Consider the following 20,970-nt stretch of genomic DNA (forward strand, 5'->3'; position numbering starts at 1 on the left):
GAAGCTTTGCCTGGCAATTGTCTCCATCATTTTTTTACTACCTGTGAAGCCTCCTTGCAGAAAGCCCTGTCCAGCCTTGGCACTGATGTCATCGGTACAATCTAAGGCATACTGAGGTCACAGCAGCTCTGAACTTGAGTTTTAGTGCACACTGCTTGTAAGGAGGGGCCTTGGAAGTGCAATACTGAAACACTTGGTTTCTCTTCTTGTTTAAAATTGTAGAGAGGAAGGAAGAGTCCTTTGCCAACCACTCCAGCCATGAAACCAGGCCTAGCATCACTGAGCAAATCCCACCACCCGAGCCCAACTCCTTCACTGCATCTGCCAGAAGAGTAAGTGAATTTGGAATCAATGGGGACTCCAGCAGAGTTGAAAGCAGCAGGTTTTTCTGGGAATGGGTGCTCAGAACTCCATTTTCAGAGGAGTCACAAGGCGTGAACGAAGGGAAGCGTGATAGCATATGGAGGTGCTGTGCTGACAACAGCACTGGACTGGCACATGGGGGATGTTTGGACAGTCAAGTTCCTCTTGGATCTCCTTCCCTCTGAAGCAAATTGTGCTGCTCACAGGAGAAGCCCTGCAGCACGCAGGGCACTGTCAGTACTGAGGGGGACAATGCCAATCTCTCATCAGCAGGGCATCTCCCCCCAAAGCTGGTTCCTGCTTTAGTTCCTGCACTGGTCCCAGTGGGTTTGGCTGATTGTCTGAAGTGCCTCAGACTTGCTAAACTCAGTTGATGGGGTGGCACAATGTTACAGCCCAGTAAGCAGGGAGAATAAAGTTTGCATCTGACTAGATAGCTTGGCTCTGAAAGCTTTTTAAAGGTGAAGCCCAGTTACTGAAATCTTCTCTGACTTCTCCAGCTCTCACATCACTCAGCTAGATGGCACCAGGAGACTCTGTGTTCTGGTGAGGACCAGCACCTTACACTTCTGGTTTCTTTTTGCACCAGAATATAGAGGACAGCTCTACAGTGCAGGCTCCTTGCCAGGGTCTGATGCACTAGGTAGATGTTAGAGGGAAAATGGTTCTTCTTAACACAGTTTTTTTTTGGTTTTGACATGCTGCTAAGTTGAACTTCTCAGCCAGATCATGTGAAATAGAGCCCTTGTGGGTGTTCAACTCAGGCTGACTTAGCAGGAGAAGCATTAAAAGTAGAAGGATACTGGGAAATGTGAGCACTCAGCTCCCCTTTTCCCAGCTGCAGAGTGGTGTTCTCACTCATTTGAGCTGTTGAACCCAGAACAAGGCTGGTAGGGTATGGAAAAGGGTCTCTCTGCAAAGCAGTTATTTATTTGAACTCAATTCCTTCACATCTGCTACTTTACCTCTTCTTACATGTTGGATCCTTCTGTAACTGCTCATCAGATTGGGTTTTCTGGGGGAAAATCAGAGTCCTCATGTTGCCCTCCGTGTGTTCAGCAGTGACAGGAGGGAGCTTTTCCTGTGGGTCTGAGCTTTCTCTGAGGAAAAAAGCATCAAAACTGCATTTGAGTGTTAAAACTCAGTGGACTGGAAGTGCTAGAATTAGTGGAGTGCAGCAGATTAACTCTCTGCATCTGCATTAAATGAACATTTGCTAAAATACTGCAGTGATAATTTGATCTTTGCAGTCTTGAGTCAATGGGTTTGAGGACAGACCTCCCCAGGAGCTTACTTTGTTCTGGGTAATGTCAGATGCTTTGTGTTTTGTAGAGTATGGTGTAATAATGCTTGTATTCAACTGTGACCCAAAGCCACGTCTACCCAGTGTCCTGCCCTTGACAGTGACCATCAGAAGGTACTAGAGAAGCCAGAATTGAGCTGGACTGCTCTCCTGCTTCCTAGCAATCTGCATTTCAGGGACTTGCTGAACAGTGGTATTTTTGGTATTCAGTACCTCCCACTAGATTTTTCCTCCTCTTGGAATTTATGAGTACCCATAATGTTTGGGATCCTCTAATGTTCTTCAGCTTCATCACGTATTGTACAGAGCTTCCCATGCCTGGCCTGCCAGACTCCAGCTTTGTTTGCTGTTCCTGTAGGGAAAGGAGCAAGGAACCACTCATCCTTATTCACCCTTCTGTGTGCCACTGAGGGTTTTGCATATCTTGGTCATATCTCAGCCTTGGAGACTCCTGATACACTGAGTAACTCCTCACACAAAAGCTCTCTTGCTTTACCCCTCCCGTTTGCCTTTCTCCGAGTCTCCTCTTCCCCTTCCTCCATACAGCTTTGGAGCTCTGGAGCTGAGCTGTGCCTGACAGCAAAGGCATGATCATACCCTGCAGTAACACAGAGGTGTAATGCTGTTGTGTTTCATGTTCTGATCTTTCCAGTTGTTCCTAATGTGTTGTTTGCTTTATTCCCAGTGAGACTCAGCGTTGAGCCCTTGTAGTGTTCCCTCTGGCAGTGCCCAGGCTCTGTCCTGGAATAGCAGTGGCATCTTCTTTGTAAGGTTTGGTAACTCGAGCTGATGATGCCCATTTCAGCAGTTACATCTTTGAGGGATAATATGTGTTTGTCAGAAGTGCCCCACGTAGTAAAAAGCACAAAGGTCCATTGTGTAGTAGGCACAGAGCGTGCAGTTGCCTGACCACGGAAAGGTTTAAGCCAGAACAGACCTCTGGGAACCTGTAGTCCAACCTCTTGCTTGAAGCAGGACCAACTTCCAGTCTATGTCATGTTGCTTTGAACTACCTGAGCTCAGGTGAGTGTTGAGAAGTCTGAGGATGGAGGTGCCCTACTCTCTTGCTCCCTGTCCCAGCGCAGCATCACTCCTACCAGGAGGTATGTCTTCCTTCGTGTCACGATTCCCCATGTTGGAACTTGTGTCTGTTCCTCCTCCTCCTTTTGCTGTAGACTCTTGAGAAGAAGTCTAGTTCCACATCCTCCCAAGTAGTAGAGCAATTACATCTTTTCTTTCCCTTCCCTTTCCCATGCTGAAGAAGCCAGGTTTCCTGTCTCTTCCTTTGTGTTGTGTGCTCCAGCTCCCAGATGATCTCAATGGCTTCACCTTTCCCTCTCTCCAGTGTGACCTGTGTAAGGGTTTTACTCGTAGCTTGTCTCAAAAAAGTCAATTAATTTTTCTTTTTTTCTGCCTTTATTGAATAATTCCCTCTTCCTAAAGAGGTGCAAGTAAAAGCTTCATTGCTCCTTCTATCCTTTCTGGAAGGAGAGCCTTGTGTAGGCAACGATTTCTTCTGTCCTGTGTCTGTGGGGATGAGGGCACACAACAGTTGGCATCCCTCTGAGTTCACCTTGAACTATGTCCTGGAATTAAAACTAAGGCCAGGTTGGATGGGGCCCTGGGCAACCTTGTGTAGCTCCAGGCCTGGAGGTTGGTGTCCCTGCCTGTGGCAGGGGGTTGGAGCTCTGTGACCCTTGGGGTCCCTTCCAACCCAGCCCAGTCTGGGATTCTATGATACTAAGCAGGAGCTCAGAGTCACTCCATGGTACAAGTGTAGCCCAGCAAAACCCAGGCCTTGCTGAAACACCTTCAGGACTTAAATCATGTCTTGCAGTGCTCTTACTTCTTCCAAATGTCCCTTCTTCTCTTCTCCAGTTCAGTTGGCTCAGCAAGTCGGATGAGCAGAAGGACGAGTCACCTTCATCGTGGCGACTGGGGCTCCGGAAGACGGGCAGCCACAACATGCTGAGTGAAGTTGCTGCGACTCGCGAGGGGCAGAGAGATAAAGCTTCTATCTATCGCTCCTCCTCAAGCCCTCGGATATCTGCCTTATTAGACAACAAAGACAAGGTTTGCCTTCCAGCAAAGGTGTTTAAGTGCAACCCAGCTGAGCAGACTTTGCCTCAGGGGGTTAAGACCTGTTCTCCTTTTCACTTTGAGCTGTTGCTGGGGTTTGGATCCGTAATTTAGGTGTGTCTCTCTTGAAAATTATTCCAATCCTATCATTTGTCTTTGCAAAACTGAAGTTTGGTGCCCCTTTGGCCTAAATCCTGCTCAGTTTGGAGCAAGCTGCCTGTGAACAAGGGCTGCCAGTCTGGCATGGCCTGTTCTTTACTATAAAATGTCTAATTCAGACAGTAGCAAGTACTTGCAACAGCAGTTCTCCTTCACTGGCATCTCTATGGATTCCTTCTGTATCCATCAGCTGTTGTGAATCCCATCCCACATATTCACTAGCTGTGATATTGCTGCCCAGGGTTAGATGCCCCATCCCTGGAAACAATCATGGTTAGGTTGGATGGGGCTCTGAGCAGCCTGATCTAGTTGAAGATGTCTCTGCTTCTTGTGGGGGGTTGGACAAGATGACCTTTAAAGGTCCCTTCCAGTCCCAAATATTCTGAGACTCTGTGATTTATCAGTACTTCTAGCTAGGAGCTGCTTGTATTCACTAGCATGCTTGTCAGGAAATCCTTCTCAGAACTGATGCTTTTATGTTGTGGTATGTGTTAGCCAAGAAAATGCCTTAAACCAGTTGTCCTTAGACAGGAGAATGCTTTCTTGAAGGCATTTGAACATGAATTTAGTTGTCACTGAACGTGCTGGGAGTGTAACAAGATACACAGCTGAAGTGCTTGTTTTGCTTCACCAGGACAAAGACAACAAGAGTTATCTTGCCACAATAGCCCCCAGAAGACTAAGCAGCACGAGTGATATAGAAGAAAAAGAAAACAGGTGAGACTGACCTTAATGCTCAGCTTCTGGTTGGGACAGTTGGACTCAATGGTCTTAAAGGGATTTTCCAACCTGGGGACTCTGTGAAAGATTCTGTGAAAGATGCTCTGTGAGAGTAACCTCTGAGCTCAGCCACATTTCCAGCCACTTCCACGGCTGTGGTGGAAAGGTGCACACAGAGAAGTCACTGGGAGCTGTACATTGTAAGGAAGTCACAGCCAGTGACCACCCTGACTGAATTTTAGCCCAGTTGGAGATTCCACACTGATCTCTCACTGGATCCTCCCCCCTGTGTTCCTGCTTAATCTCAGCCAGTCGCTGGGACTGGGAGCTGAGCAGAGGGTTTGTGTCTGATAAGCTGGAGCGCTTTGACAGGGGCTCAGATCGAGTGGCACATCCAGCTGCCTGCTGCTGTGTGTCCTTTGCTGGCTAAAGCAGGTGATGAGAACTGCCCTGTGTGAACAGATGGGGCCCAGATGTGCTGCCTGGTACCAATTTCCCCAATATTCCCTTCTCTGATAACAGCTGAGTTTCACTTTGCAGAGCCCATGGGTGTCTGGAGGGGTGTCAGCATGGACATGGACATGGACAAATAATTGCAGACCAGTGAGGGAATGGATTTGTGTTGCATGACAAGCTCAAGCTCTTGCCCAGGAGAATAGGATGTCCTGCCAGGCATGTCATAGGAAAAGCAGCCCTGACTTCAGATAACTATTGCAAATACAACTACTAGTAACTTACTCACAACTTGTCAAAGAGCTTAGATATGGCCAAATCTTCTGTTGCTTGTTCTCTGCTGTTCAGCACAGCAAAGGATTTGCCATGCTGAATTGCTTTACCCTCCTTGCCTGCACCCCTCAGAGAACAAACCCTGCCCTGCAGCTAAATTTTCTGCCCATTTATGCAACGTTGTTTGATGCAAGATGGCAGAGAGCACATCAAATGATGTTATTTATTTACTATGTTAAGTTACTTTTATGGACAACCTACACTTCAATTGCGAGTTTTCAGACTAAAAAAGGATCTTGTTTCTCTTTATGCAAAGTATTATGTCATCTAGTGAGCTTTAAGTAAGGCAGCAGGCGATAGCACAACCTGATGCTGAGGCCAGAAGGATGTTCAGTGAGTTGTGTTACCCCTGAGCAATGTAGGTCTCAGGGAATGATTGGGGCTGTGGAACCCCAAAGGAGCAAGAGCAGAGCCCAGCTGTTTCTTCCCAGCAAACCTTGTGCTCTCTCCTGCTTTAGAGAATCAGCTGTTAACCTGGTGCGGAGCGGCTCCTACACCCGGCCGTGGAGGGATGAGCCGAAGGGAAACGAAGCTCCCCATTCGGGTGCACCAACTACCTACGTATCTACCTACTTGAAAAGGTATGTCCTGTTTGTCTGGCCACATTCCTGGGCAGTCAGACCGACTCCTAATGCTTCACACACCTCCCACACTCCAACCTTCTGCTTGCTGCTTACTGCATCCTTGTATGCCTGGAGCATCTCCCCTATGAGGAGAGGCTGAATAAGCTGGGGCTGTTCAGTCTTGAGAAGAGAAGACTAAGGGGGGATCTAATTAATGTCTATAAGTATCTTAAGCATGGGATGCAGGGGGAATTAGCCAGCCCCTTTTCAGTGTCTGTGGGGACAGGACAAGGGGCAATGGCTGCAAGTTGGAGCACAGGGAGTTCCACACCAACATGGGGAAGGACTTTTCCCCAGTGAGGGTGAGGGAGCCCTGGGACAGGCTGCCCAGGGGGTGTGGAGTCTCCATCTCTGGAGAGATTCCAGCCCCGTCTGGACGCCACCCTGTGCAAGATGAGCTGGGGAGCTGCTTTGGCAGGGGGGTTGGACCCCATGAGCTCCCCAGGTCCCTTCCAACCCCTCTGATTCTGTGATCTGGCCTGGGGACCCCCTTCTGCTGAGAGCAGGACATAAAACCAGAAGATTTGCTGGCTTTTGTCATGCTAAAGAGTATTTTTAAAGGCTGTAATTTTTGTTGATTTGTAAATTGCTGAACTGAATTTCAACACTCTTGTTCACATCATTCAAATGCCAAGTGTTTTCTCAGTTTTATGCTGGTGTTGTGGTTAGATAATAAACCAACAACTGCTCATAAAAAGAGAAGAAAGTAATCACAGTCTGAAGGCAAGTTTCAAATAGCTATTGACAGGTAAGTTGTAGGTCACCCCTAATTTTGGTGGCAGAGTTTCTGTGTGTGACAGCGCTCGTTACAGAGCGAGACTGAGGTCTCCAACCATCTTCTTGCAGCAGGAAGGAAGCAGTTCCTGCACAGTGTGTGTGACGTTTTCAAGGCTGATTTGCAGGTAAACCAGGAAAGCAGGATCAAGCAAGCAATCTAATGCTTAACATCCATAATTGGCAGGATCTTGTACCCCTTGGGAAGGCAGAGGCTCAGTTTCCTTGAAGCACCAGCTAACTGTCTCTGAGGTGAAGGAATGCCCAGCTCTGTGAAGGCCAATAACACGTGGCTGAGTTTTCAGCTCAGCAGTGAGGAGATGAGCTGTTTGTGCAGAGTACAATTCCATCACCTCACCTTTATTTTAGCTGGAAACCATCAAAGCAGCACATCCCTATATCAAGCTGCAAAGCCATTTATCTGTGTGTAAGATAAATGTAAGGAGAAGGGCAGAAACACTCCAAGCTTTTAGACTGTGTTTCACCAAACTCTACACCCCCAAACCAAAGCCATGCTCTGAAGATGGAACTGTTGCTTGAGATACATGGGGAGAGGTGGGGTTTTTGTGGTCTGGCCCTTGCATTGGTAGCAGCACTTTATGCTCCAGGATGTGTCTGTCCAATTGCTGAGCACACACAGTCCCGTTCCCACAAAAGGTGAAACGGCCACTTCCAGCAGCAGAGTTCTGGTCTGCTGATCCCTTCCAGTGACTTCACATCTATCCTGGGACATGATGACAGGTCGCCCTCCATAGCTTGTCCCTCTGAAGGCAGCCCAGCAAGCTGCAGCTGATTGCATTGGAAACATTTTACCTCTTGCAGCTGGTGTTCCCGACTGTTCCCGAGGCGGAGAGACAGTCGGTCATCTGTGTGGCTGGCTGTTCAACTGCTACAAACATTGGCTGTTTATCTCAGCTGATACAGAACAACTCAGTGTTCCGTTCACATGTACTGTATTTCCCTGGCTGAACTGCACAGAGAATAGCAGAGGCTTGGGCTGGCAGTGGGATGGCACTAATACCCATCTCTTGTCACAGAGGCCGGTTTCTGGCTGTTGGTAGGAGAGTGTTGGTGTACTGGCACTTACAGGAAATAGCATTGCCAGGTGGGAACAAGGTGTATACATAAAATGTAAAGAAAACAGTAAATCCTGATCAATTTGCCCTCTGTCCTGTATGGGTTTCTGTAGGAGAGAACAGAGACATTTAAATATAGGTTCATTATCGGATGGTTTGGGTGGGAAGTGCCCTCAGACCCTCCCAGTGTCCCCCTGCCACAGCCAGGGACACCCCCTCCCAGCCCAGGGTGCCACATCAACTATGCTCCCCCCAGGGTTGCTACCACCTATTTCTCTGCTGCTCCCCTTGTTCCTTTCCCTGTGCCCACTCCACTGCCCTCATCTCAGTGCACTCATGTTTGCAACTTCACGGCTGCCACCCCATGGCTGCTCGCTCTGCATGCCCGCACCAGCCAGGCTGAGCTCCCTGCTCTCACCCTCCTCCCAGCCCATCTCCAGGGCTTGGCCTTTTTGTCTGGCCCAGAGAGACAGGAGGGGAGGCACCTGCTTCCAACAGCACTTCCTGCTCCCCAGGGCTCTGAGCAGGGGCTGCCTTTCCAGGGGAAGCTTGGCTTGGGGTCTAGTGAAAGTTGCTGCCTCCTGACAAATTGCTACCTTGTTCCTTTGTGACCTGGATATGGCAAGCAGCCATGGACCAAAGAGCCCAGTGTAAGGTTCCTCCCTATGGAGCCCTCCAGGATGCCCCCTTCTCTCCTTTGGCTGTCTGGGGACCAGCTGCTTGTCCCAGGCTGGCTGGGAGCCTTGGCATCTCAAACTGGTTTAGTAGGACTGGATCCTTCCTCCTGTCCTTGGCTGTTGTCCTGCCCCTTTCAAGTTTCATTTCGGCCTTGGGCTGCTCTCTCTGACTCTTGCTCCAGTATGACTTCCAGTTCCAGTCTGTTGGCCTTGGCTTTCCCATAAACCCACAGCTCTTTGTCCCAGTCTGTTTTTCCTCTGAGTCAGCTTTTCTTCCCAGTGCAACCACTTTCCTCCATGTGCGCTGGCATGGGAGTCACTGGGATGCAGGAGGTGAGAAGAAGCCTTCCAGCCTCACTAGCCTTTGATCATGCAGACAGCCCAGTCTGACCAGTAGCAACCAGGAGTACCGGTTGCTGGGAAAGGTGTGTCAGGATCCTCCTTCCTGTGTGAGTGCTGATTTGGTCTGTGCAGACAGCGAGCAGCCGGGACGCAGGGCTCTGGCACATGCCATATGGGATCAGCTCTGGGTTTAGGGGTGTGCAGCATCCCCCACTTAGGGGAGATTTTCTCTACCCCAAAAGCACAAGCTGCATCCTTGTATGTGAGCCCTTCTCCTCTTCACCCATCTCTTCTCCAGAGTATGAGTGCTCCAACACTTGGCTTTCCTGTAACAATGGTTTTAAGGGGGTTGATTTAAACTGGCAAAATAAGTGTTTCCTCTGCTCATTCTTGAACACTTTCTGGACAGTTTTGCTTGCTGTTCTCCAGAAATACAGTGTTTGTGCCAAACATGCCTTAAAGAAAATTAAAGTCTGAATTGATCATCTTTGGCAAAGCTTTAAGCCCCTGAAAACAAGTTGAGAAAACTGGAAAATCCCAGGCATCCTTAGGAGGTGATGCAGCCAGATCTGCTTATGGCACTCTCTCCTTCCCTGCTTTAAGCAGCCTGATCTTTGCTCATCGTTTCTCCCTCTCCCCAGCACACAGGGGTGCTCTGTGGGTGCCACTTTCACTGCCACCAGGTTTTTCCCTTCCCTGGTCTTCACTGGCTCACCTCCACGCTGTTCCTCTCTCGCCAGCACTCAGCAGGGCTTAGCTAGGAGGGATGTGCTGCACCAGCCTGCCTGAGCCACCCACAGCACCCGGGGCCAGCTCTGATCTCCTTGCACGTGTCTTGCTGAGGCATCATCCTTGCTCCCTTCCCACTGGGAGCCTGGCTGGGGGATGTTCTGTGGAATGTGACTGTACTCTGAAGGACGTGATTTTGTGCTGTTTTACAGTGCTTCATTTGGTAGAAGTAGTGACCTCAGCAGCCCCCCCATTTCAGCCACTCGCAGTACATCACTAGCTACCTCACCCACTACCACTGGGTCATCTACCTCACTGGGCACCCCATGGCAACCTGTCTCTTCCTGCCCCACATCTCTGGGTGCGAACACCGCTACGTCAGCCCGCCAGTATACCAGGTAACAGCTCCCACTGAGATAACACTGCAGAAAAGCTGCTTTGGGGTTGAATTCTGATTTCCAGAGTGGATTATTGCCTGGCAGGCAATATCCAGGCCTGGAGGTCGGTGGCCCTGCCTGTGGCAGGGTGGGTTGGAGCTCTGTGATCCTTGGGGTGCCTTCCAACCCAGACCAGTCTGGGATTCTATGATTCTATGACGTGTGCTTCCACACAGGAAGCACTGAGATCCTGGAGTGGTTCTGAGTGGTTATGTTGGACAGTGTCAGTAGTGTGTGTAACCCATACGCGGCTGTAGCATCTTTGTGTGCTGGAGAGGTCGGTTGTGCCTTCTTGCTGCCCCCTTAGAGACACGAGGTGTTGCTCAGGCTGCTCTTGGTGTACCTGCGCTGGGAGTTCCTTCCTTCTGCTTATTCACCAGGTACATTTTCTAATCCTTTTTTGCTACGAACAGGGATGTGAAGACAGAGTTCCTCCTGCCTATCCTTCTACAAGTTTTTAAAAGCTCATTTGAATGTGCTGTTCTCCACAAGAACACGAGTTGAGACCGAGGAGAGCCAACCGTGGCTGCTCCCTCGAGGTGGCTGCTCTCGGTCGGCCGTTGAGTTCACTTGCTTTGCTTTCCATTATGTCTTCTCTATTTCAGAGCCCCTTTCAGGCAACAAACTGATTCTGCTGTAGAGAAAAATACAGAGGGCATCTCTACTAGCACCCCCCTAGGTGTAATCACAAATCGTGCTGTACTCGGCTCTGCTAAGGGTCCTGCGAATGCCGGGGCCGCCTCAACCACAGGAAAGGACCTCTCAGCTGAGAAAGCCAGGGAGCGCAGAAGGTTAGTGAGCAGAGTGCCGGTGCCTGTCGGTCCTCCTCCGTGCTCAGCTCGCACCTGGTGGTGATGGTGGGGGTGTGAGAACTGTTTCTTAGGTGCTGTGTGGAGTTACAGGGCTGCTGCCCCTGCTCCATCTTTAGGTTGTGAACTGGGTCGTCACTGGCTTGTAGGTTAAGTTTAGTTTCGTCGTTTTCTACTTGTCTTTTCAGTGTCTCAGCCTCTTCTGTCAGTTGCCATCAGCTACCGAGCTCCATCCCCACAGCCTCATGTGCTCAGGCAGCCCCGGAGCTGCTTGCAGTAGGTTCAGTAACATGAGTCCCATCCTAAAAACAGCATCAGACTGAGACACATGCAGATAAAACCCATCCCTCTGACCCTGCTCAGCTGAGCTTACCTATGCCCAGGTGTGCTGCCAAGTCCCTGAGACTCCCTCTGCAGTTAGTGGGGGCAAAGAGCCATCCCTGAGGCTGTAGGTGTGCGGTACAGGAGCAGATGGCTGCGCTCCAGCAGCACACAGTCTTTTTGATGGACTAGAAAGGAAGGCTTAGCTCAGAGATGGAAGTGCAGGCAAGGCTATTCCAGCAGTAGCAGCACTGTGAGTCACTCAGAATCTCACTGGTGGGGACTCTTCTTCTCATATGGTGTTATTTTAAGACAGGAAATACAAACCTGGGGTAGCCAGTGCTCTTTTCAAAGGGAATTTACAGGGTGCATTTAAGAATATCAAATGAGCCATATTTATTCCTACAAACAAGTTAACCTCTGCAAAATCTGGCTCTCCTCATGGCATCAATGAAAGTAAAGGGCGATAAGTAAAACACAGCCATGAACTGCTATCTTTCTGACTAGTAACCAGCTCATGGAGTGTTTTCAGTGATTAGATTCTTCCAAACTGAAGTAATAACTTGTTAAAATACAGACTGTCCTGGGTGGGGATCCTACTCTGTCATGTTTTAAGTGGCCTGAAGCCAGAGGATGTGAAAAGCAAGAATGGGAATTATCAGTTTGCGAAGGTGGAGCTGGGCAGTGCAGTGACTGCACAGCCTCTCACTGGGCTGTGGGCTTCTCCTTGCTTCTGTGGCAGCAGATCCAAGAAAGAAGGTGCTCTGTGCTCCTTGGAAATTACTCAGACTTTTAGTGTTGTTTGGGCTTTTTGTCCTTTTTTTCCCAGACCTGGCACAGGGGGATTTTGCTCAGACAGGGCTGTGCCGTTCAGATGAGCCCCGTTTGTAAAGTCTCTATGCAGGGACGTGATTTGAAATAGCTGCTGCAGAGCCCATTTGTTGGTAGGAGCCCTCCTGTGTGATGCTGGGACTGCTTCTGTGAGCCCCTTGTCATTTTGCTAGGGGTCAGTTGGTTTGGTGTCATTTGCAAATGAATTGAGAGGAGCTGCCATAAGATCCCCCCCGGGTGCAAAGGGAGATGGTGCACAAGAGGACAGAGGGAGCATTGTACTGTCAGTTCACACTTCAGACCCTTTCACAACAGCAGCTCCAGTTTGGCAAGCCCAGAGTCAAGTTGCAGAAGCTTGAGATTCTTCCCTGGAGAAGTGGGCTGCACAAAACCCACCAGCTTTTGGCACTGGCTGCAGACAGGAGACTTGACTGGGACAGTACTTGGAGATGTCCAAAAGAGCATCTATTAATATTACAGCATTGGCATTTATTGCCCAATCAATTGCTATAAATAATACAGAAGATCTGTGTAAGTCTCCTGCATTTTTATTAAAGAACCATCTCCTGTGGGTTACAATTAAAGAGAAACACCAGAAAATTCCTCTCACCTTTAATTGATGCTTTGAAACTACTGAGAAGGGGGGGAAAAGCACAGTAATGATGCGTCGTGCTTGTGGGTGGAGGAAACCTTCTTTATGAATGTATGTTCTAACAGCAGGATATGTTGTCTGGGGAGCTGCCTGCAGGGATTGAACAGGGAAACATGGACCTGGAGAAAACAGGAGCGGTCACTTACATGGGAAAAGCTTATTTTGGAAGGAGACCAATTCCAGTAAAACAAAATAAAGAAGGAAAATGGCAAACAGTTGTCAGGGAAGCGCTGTATGGATTTCAGTTCCCACTGGCAGCTGTTGCAGTAGCATTTGCTCTGCTTCAGTGTTTCCAAAGCTCCAGCTCTCTTAGCAACAAAAACATAAACAAGCTTATCATCTAATATTAGATCACAGGGATGTCTCCTAACTTGTGGCCTTAGATTATCTGCTATAGCCAAAAGGTTAAAGTAGAAGAGGCTGCTGGGGCTGGGGAGGAACAACGAGCCTGGTGCTCTGGTTTCCATCCCTTGGTGATCAACAAGCCTTACCCTGGCCCCTGAGCGTTTCATCCCTGCTGCTTGTTTGCTGGCTAAACTGGTCAGCGAACGCTCCAGTAGCTGGAAAATAGTGTGAATTGGGTCTCATGTCATTACACAGAGCAGGAAGGAAAAACCAGGAAAGGTGGAGGCACAGAAGAACTCTGTCTGGAGGATTGCAGTGCCAGCTGTGTGCCTGCACGGGCAGAGGGCTCCCAGCAGTGTGTCCTGGGTGCTCCTGGCCATGTGTCCTGGGTGCTCTGTGTCCTGGGCGCTCCCAGCAGTGTGTCCTGGATGCTCCAGGCTGTGTGTCCTGGACACTTGGCCAAGCTGCTGCTGTGGGTATTTACATGTACCCAGCTGCAGGTTGGCCTCCCTCAGCTCCGCTGCAGCACTGCGGTGTGCTGATGCTCAGCGCCTGGACATGTGCCATCTTCCAGAGTCAATATTTTGGCCAGGCAGGTTCTTTTTCTTTCTATTTGATGGGAATTTTGGAGCTGCTGCTGAACGTTGCTGTTTGGCCGTCCTGATGATCTCCTGCCAGCATCTAAATTGTCTCGCATTGCAGAGGTATTTATCCAGCTGAACTCAGAGCAGCACTGGCTCTGCCACAGGGAATGAGGAGCGTGTGGATGCTGTGCCTGCTTCCCTCGTGGAGACCCTCTTTGTCCTGGTGCAAAACTTAAATGTCCTTTTGGTTTCCACTTGGTGCAAGCAGGTGATGGGGACTGGGGGGGTCCTTGTTGGCTGCAGCCCACTGCTGGATTATCCACCTTCATCCGGGGTGACAGCGGCCTCTAGTGCCACCAAGAGCTCCTTCACCGAGTTCATCGGCCACCTTGTCCGTGTCGTTTCAGTGCAGGGCTCTGTGCCAGGTGATCACAGGTATCCTTGTGCCGTGACTTATGCTGGTGTTTGAGGGATTTACAAAGTGACCCATCCTCGTGGGATATTTGTGGGTGCCCCATCCCTGGGGGTGTTCAAGGCCAGGTTGGATGGGGCCCTGGGCAACCTTGTGTAGCTGCAGGCCTGGAGGTTGGTGACCCTGCCTGTGGCAGGGGTTGGAGCTCTGTGATCCTTGGGGTCCCTTCCAACCCAGACCAGTCTGGGATTCTGTGATTCTCTCAGGAATCCTTTCTTCTCCCGGGTATCCTGTCTTCTCCCAGTAATCCTGTGCTGCAGCTCCTCTACATAAGGCTCCCCTCATTGCAGCTCGGCTCCCTGAGCATGGAGAGGGCTCTGCAGGAGATCTTCCCAAGCTGGACCATGATTTGTGCCATGAGACATCTGAAAGGAAGGTGGGGAGGTCCAGGGTCCGGGTCTTGCTGAAGACTTTTGTGTTCTTTGGACACCTTGGTTCCCAGGACAGACCGAAGGGCTCGTGGGCAGCTGTCGGGGTAGGACACACTTTACACCTGCAAAGCTGATCCCAGCCTGTGTTGTCACTTGTGTGACCTGTTTAAATGGACATTCCTGAACCTGATAGCTGGTTGGTTTTGTTAAAATCAGGATTTTAATGTGTCCTTCCTCTTTCTCCTGGCCCCAGGTGCTGTCTTTACAGAGGTGCCTCTGCGGTTGTTTCAGTTCTTCCTGGTTCTGGGAAGGTTCCAGCAAGGTGTTGGCACTTTGTCAGGAGAGCTCTTAGTTAGAGACAGGAAACAAGTGTCTCCTCCTTAGATTTTTATGTGCTCTGACCAGAATTTCAGACAAGTCATGACTGGAAGTAAAGGTGGGCTGCTTGTCCTTGGAGCTCTAGGCTGGAGCAGAGCTCAGCCCAGCTTCTTGCCCCTTAAGTATCCCCTGGAGATTGTTTTCAGATGAAGAACAGCCACTGGCATGCGAAGTAAATGTGTCCAGCAAACATTTCTCTGCTTCATTCCCAAGGGGAATTTATTTTTCATCCTTCAGCCCTTCATTCTGAGGGATCCAGCTGCTAATTATAGTAGTAGATATTAATAACATATTAATAACTGAATCCTCCTCCACTAGTACTGTTAGATGAACAATTTTTGGCAAGTCCTTTTACCTCGTGATTCCTGTCCTGTCCAAATTCAGAACATGACTCCTCTGGGGTGAGTGTGGGTGCCCGATGTGCCTGTTCACCTTTATTATCTGGCACCAAAAATAAAGAAACCCTGATCTCTGTATGAGTTAAACTTGGGGAATTTGCAGTCAAGGGATATTGATATGGCACAGGAGTGAGGGGGACCAGTCAGAGATGCTGTGAGCATTGACTCACTATGACCTTGGGGTTTGTCAGTGCTGTTTGACTCTCTATCCCTATCACTCTCACAAAGCTGAGTGGCCTCAATCCTCCTGGGAAAGATCCCTGGGCAGTGGTGGGGGGAAAACTTGTGCAAGGTGCTGCTGCATGGCGAGGGACACATTCCCACCCACGCTGCGCAGCGGGCGAGAAGTTAAGAGATCCCTCTCCTGTGAAGAACCAAGCAATCATCTGGCACCTGCTGCTGAAGGCATTTATCTGCTGTGCTCCTGCAGCTAATCTCTTTCAGATAAAGTTGTCCCTTTTTTAAAGGCTGCTGGCACAGATGACGTGGGAGGGCAGGAATTCCACCGGCCATCGGATTGTCCATGTTGGGAAGAAGTGAGGTTGCTCCTGCTGTATCAGAAATCAGGCTGCATTTTTATTTGGAAAAAAGGTCGAGGTGTGGGATGGGGTCACTGCTGCTGAGCCCCAGTTCCTGTCAGGAAGGCTGCTGCATGCTCAGCTGCCCAGGGCTTTATCCAGTGTTTGGGAGGAGGGGGGGGGGCATATTTTGGCATTTGCTTTGGGCGGAGGAGCCCAGGCTGTAGGTTGGCCTGCTAACTCAAAGCAGGAATATATGTGGGATCCTCCAGGAATGGCCAAGGAAGCAAAGCAGGGACCAGTTGAGCTAAGCACTGTAAAAGAACCGCAGCTTGACAGCGTGGAGCGAGCCCAAGGTAAAACTGCCTCTCCCCATCCCTGTCTACATGCGGATCTCGGGTGCGATTCCTCTTCCCCTACTAATCCTGACCGCTGACGTGCTTCACAGTGTCATCCTTGTGTCTAACAGCCCGTTTACTGGTGAGATGTGTGGCCAGGGCTCCTCTTCCATCTGTGCACGTCGCCTGCTGGGATGGGGTCTGGGCACGTACTGACACCGACATGTTCCCTGTGCCCGAAAGCAGCAGTTAAACCAAAGAACATACCCAAAAGCTTGGTGGGGATACCGTGTGACAGTATAGCTGGGAGCCTAATTTAGCACAAAATCAGCTATTCTGCTAAATCCTTTGCTCCACAGCACCGACCCGTGGATGCTGCAGGTGAAGAAGCCAGGTAGGCAGCCGGGGATTTCCCTAGGCAAAGTTTTTTTGAGCAGAGTTAATCGTGTCCCGGAGAACAGCGGACACTTGGAATCGAACCAAAGCCACTGCCCCATGCCAAGAAATGGCACTCTTGGCTCGGTAGGAAATGGGACTTTTCATAGACATTATTAATGGTCGGCGACGTTTTCGGGAACTCGGCGGGGCTGGTCCATGCTCAGCATCTTCTGTGGCCGCTTCCACGAGGTGGCGGCCCCGGGCTGCCAGGAGACACTGGCAAGAGAGCATTTCACCCACGGTTTGTCTAGTGCAACCCCTGAATCTTCTGTGTCACCATCAAGTTTTGATGATTAATATTCTTTTTTCTAGCTGTAAAAGGTGATTTCCCACTTTACTGAGTGAATGCAGCAGGTTTTCCCCCTGGGATTTCCTGCCTTGTTTCAGCTCTTGGGAAAGCTGGGATGGGTCTGCCAGAGGGGGTTTAAAACAGCAAATCCTGTGGTCTGACTTGCTGCTCGCTCAGAAATAAGAGAGGGAAATACCCTGGTGTCTCTGCATTCATCTCATCCATCAGCTGGCAGGAGATGGAGTTTCCTCCCGCTCCCTTTCATGCAGCAGGGGTTTGTAATGGGAAGATGCAGCCTCTGAGCACTGCAGTGCGCGTCGGCCCGTGGCGCAGCGACAGGCTGCTCAGCAGTTTATATTGACACTGATGGCCAACGCTGAACACAAGCTGATTTCAGAATATTCCAGCCTGGAAAGCGCTGCACTCGTGGCAGTTGCACTGCTAGGGAGGTTTGGGAGGGAGAGGGACTTGCCAGCTCGTTTTGGGGTGTGTTTGCAGCAGGCTGTGCTTTTTTCCTGCAGAAACGTTTCCTTTTTTTGCTGGTTTATTTTTAAACAAAAATAATCTTCCCTTTTTGAGGAAGAACTTGAAAGGTCTAGTGCCCAGCAAGCCACCTCCAGGTGAGGTGGCCAGTTTGAGGTGTGTGATCACTATGATGTTTCTTGCCCTTTCCCCCTTGCCCGTGATACTGAGTGACATTAATTACTGCAGAGGGGTAACACCGAGCATTTGAAAGCTTCCAACCCCCACACTGTCTTTCCCAGCCCCAGACTGAATTCTCAGCAGGTACCAGTCCTGTTTTTCTCCTCTGGCAGAGGAAATATGAGTCTGAATATGCTGACTGACCATGAGCCAGCAGGGTGCCCGGGGCCAAGGAGTCCAATGGCATCCTGGCTTGTGTCAGACCCAGTGTGGCCATAGGTCTGGGGAGGGGATTATGCCCCTGGACTGGACACTGGGGAGGCTGCACCTCGAGTGCTGGGTCCAGTTCTGGGCTTCTCACCATCAGAAGGACTTTGAGGTCCTGGAGTGAGTCCAGAGAAGGGCAACCAGGCTGGGGAAGGGGCTGGAGGGCAAATCCTCTGAGGAGCAGCTGAGGGAGCTGGGGGTGTTGATAACCTTATTCATGTTTATCAATATCTTCAGTATGGGATGCAGGGGGAATGGGCAGCCCCTTTTCAGTGTCTGTGGGGACAGGACAAGGGGCAGTGGCTGCAAGTTGGAGCACAGGGAGTTCCACACCAAGCTGGGGAAGAACTTTTCCCCAGTGAGGGTGAGGGAGCCCTGGGACAGGCTGCCCAGGGGGTGTGGAGTCTCCATCTCTGGAGAGATTCCAGCCCCGTCTGGACGCCGCCCTGTGCAATATGAGCTGGGGAGCTGCTTTGGCAGGGGGGTTGGACCCCAGGAGCTCTCCAGGTCCCTTCCAACCCCTGGGATTCTATGATCCTTCTCTCGTGCCTGTTGAATCCTCATCTCCAGTTGGAGTCAGCCGAGTTCCTGGGGCAGTTTCACTGATGAATGTTTTCAGTCCCAGGGGGCTGATGCATCGAACGTGTCAGCACAGAGACAGACATAGTGAAGAACTGAGACCTGTTGCTTGGATGAGAGAGCAGGAAAGTTTCTTTTCCTAACTGATTCCCTGTAATTGTCGACAACTGACGTGCTGCTGGGTACATGCTTTGCTGTCTGACTTAAGGAATTATATTTTGGGAAGTGCTGTCAGCATTGTTGCCTGTAAAACTTGTGCTGGCTTCTCTTTCCTCCCCCAGCTTATAGATAGTTTCTTAGCCCATGGCAGATTTCCAGCTTGTGGGAATGCATTGCTAGGATGCTGTACTTTTCCAGTTGTTTCCAGGGGAACATCATCGATTCCAGGCTTTTCCTGGGTTGTTTGGGGTGTTTTATGTCTTTTTTTGGGGGGGAAAGGGGAAGCATGGGGAGGTGTTTGTGTATATATATATATTTTTAAAAACCCCATTTACATACAGATGTATGAGAGACATACAGAGATACATAGGTGCATGATAAAGGTTTTCTAAATTACCACAGGATTTTGGAATAATGATGATGTACTCTTAAAAACAGGTAGTTTGGTCAGCATTTGGTCAAGAATTGGGAGAGGTGGTGGAGTCACCATCCTGGAGGTGTTCAAAAGACATGTAGACATGGCACTCCAGGACATGGGTTAGTTGGCATGGTGATGTTGGACAGACAGTTGGACTTGATAATCTCAGAGGTGTTTTCCAAACTTAAAGAAGCTCTGATTCTATTTCACATATTTTAGAGCCTGAATATCTGTACAGGTTACCTTATGGTGAACCAGGCTGGGGAAGGGGCTGGAGGGCAAATCCTCTGAGGAGCAGCTGAGGGAGCTGGGGGTGTTGAGCCTGGAGAAGAGGAGGCTGAGGGGAGACCTTCTCACCCCTCCCCTGCCCTGCCAGGAGGGTGCAGAGAGGTGGGCGATGGTCTCTTCAGCCAGGGGACAGGAGATGGGACAAGGGGCAATGGGCTCAAGCTGCCCCAGGGCAGGGTCAGAGCAGATGGGAGGGAAAAGTTCTTCCCTGGCAGAGTTGTCAGGGCCTGGCACAGGCTGCCCAGGGAGGGGGCTGAGTCCCCACCCCTGGGGGTGTTTAACAGGCAGGTAGATGAGGTACTGAGGGATCTGGGTCAGCACAGGACAGGGACAGTTGGACTTGATGGTCTTAAAGGGCTTTTCCAACCTGGGGCCCCGTGTTCTTTCCTCCTTTCTCCCATCCCATTTAGCACACTCAAGTCTCTTAAAATCCAGCCTGTAAGCAAAGTGCAGCATCACCTAAAACTGTCAGATCACCCTTTATCCTCCCTTCCCCCCAAAGGAAAAAAAATAAAATTCAAAAAAACCCTCTGAAGTAGCAGAAAAATATGACTGAATTGCCAGCAGGTACAGCCAGTGCTGCTGCTGTTTGTATCTGAAATATTTACAGTGCAACTCGTGCCTTTCATCACCAGGAAAAGGCTGTAGCTGCTTCCTGGGAGAAACCGGCTGTGTCACTGTGCGGCGGCTCTGCTGCCTTGCTTGAGGAAATTCAGTTCTCTCAGGCTTCTGAAACGGCTTTGGGTGAGCTCCAGGAGGTGGGGGAGTGGTGGAAATGGAAAGAAACCAAAAGTTAGCGATCGATAAGTCTGCAGCTCACACTGAGCCGCTCTGACTGGCACAATGTGCTTCTCCCAGCACTGAGTCACCGGCACGGGTCAGACACCCCAAATTGCTGATGCTGTTTTAACATATTCCTATTTTGAGATCAATTCTGGGACACCAGAGGAAAAATGTGGGGGGATGGTGGGGTGAGACACACAAAGAGGTCATTCTCCTGCTGGATCTGCAATGCTGTGGAGGGAAAACCCCTCAGCAGCTCTGTGCTCTTGCAGCCCTGCCACAAACCCTCCTCACGCACAGCAGCAGCACGCTCAGCCTCCGGCTCAGTAGCTGATGCTGACCTGTTCTCCAAGGAGTTGTCCAAGCTTTTTAGAGGCTGCTTTGAAAATCTCTTTTGTCCTCTCTGGCATCCCGAGGCAGGCAGGCAGCTCAGGATCCTGTTCTGGTGCGTGCGGATGAACCTCAGCTGCCGTAAGCGCAACCTCGTGTTGCTCACACGTACCAGGAGCGTTGCTGAAACAGGCACAGCGTGACCCTCTGCCCTTCCAGCTGGATTCCTCCTCGGGCAGAATCAGGTCTCATCTTTCCTCCTATCCCCATCACGTGGATGTAGCTCCTACACACCTCTGTCCTCCTTGCAGAATAGGAGATGTAAATTCCACTGCTACAGAGCTGTTGCCATCAACTGCCTGCTTTACCCAGCTACAGATTTACTTGGTTTATGCGTTTCAGGAACTTATGCTTTGGGTTTTTACTACTGCTCTGAACTTAATTTGCAGTGTATTTTGCAAATGCCTACTTCAGTAGGTGGCTTATTGCTTCTGGATGCTGTGCAAATAGCAGCTATTCTGCTAGTGTCAAAAGCAGCCCAGAATGCTTATTGTTCCCTTAATGTGCCATTACCTGGGTAGCACATACATGCTGAGTAAAGGAACTACTCCTCTGCAAAATGAGGAGTTACCCAGCTTTCACTCACCCAACAGCAGCTGGTTTTGTTGGTGAAACAGCACGTTTTTGGAGGC

The 20,970-nt window shown here is 50.0% G+C and overlaps 1 protein-coding gene across 4 annotated transcripts in view; it reads left to right on the forward strand.

Annotated features, from left to right (window-relative positions):
- The window catches only part of PPP1R12B (protein phosphatase 1 regulatory subunit 12B), a gene marked incomplete at its 5' end in the record, with an annotated part of 124,211 nt that overhangs the window by 52,317 nt on the left and 50,924 nt on the right, over positions 1–20,970 (forward strand). For 3 of the 4 annotated variants that reach the window (XM_084275854.1, XM_084275855.1, XM_084275857.1), the window contains 4 exons: positions 223–332; positions 3,545–3,739; positions 4,539–4,621; positions 5,869–5,991. In XM_084275854.1, coding sequence (XP_084131980.1) covers positions 223–332; positions 3,545–3,739; positions 4,539–4,621; positions 5,869–5,991 — 511 coding nt within the window. The remainder of the gene's footprint in view (positions 1–222; positions 333–3,544; positions 3,740–4,538; positions 4,622–5,868; positions 5,992–20,970) is intronic. The other variant, XM_084275856.1, reaches the window with a different exon arrangement.

This window comes from Gallinula chloropus (assembly GCF_964237585.1).
Source record: "Gallinula chloropus genome assembly, chromosome: 27".
Taxonomy (NCBI): Eukaryota; Metazoa; Chordata; class Aves; order Gruiformes; family Rallidae; genus Gallinula; species Gallinula chloropus.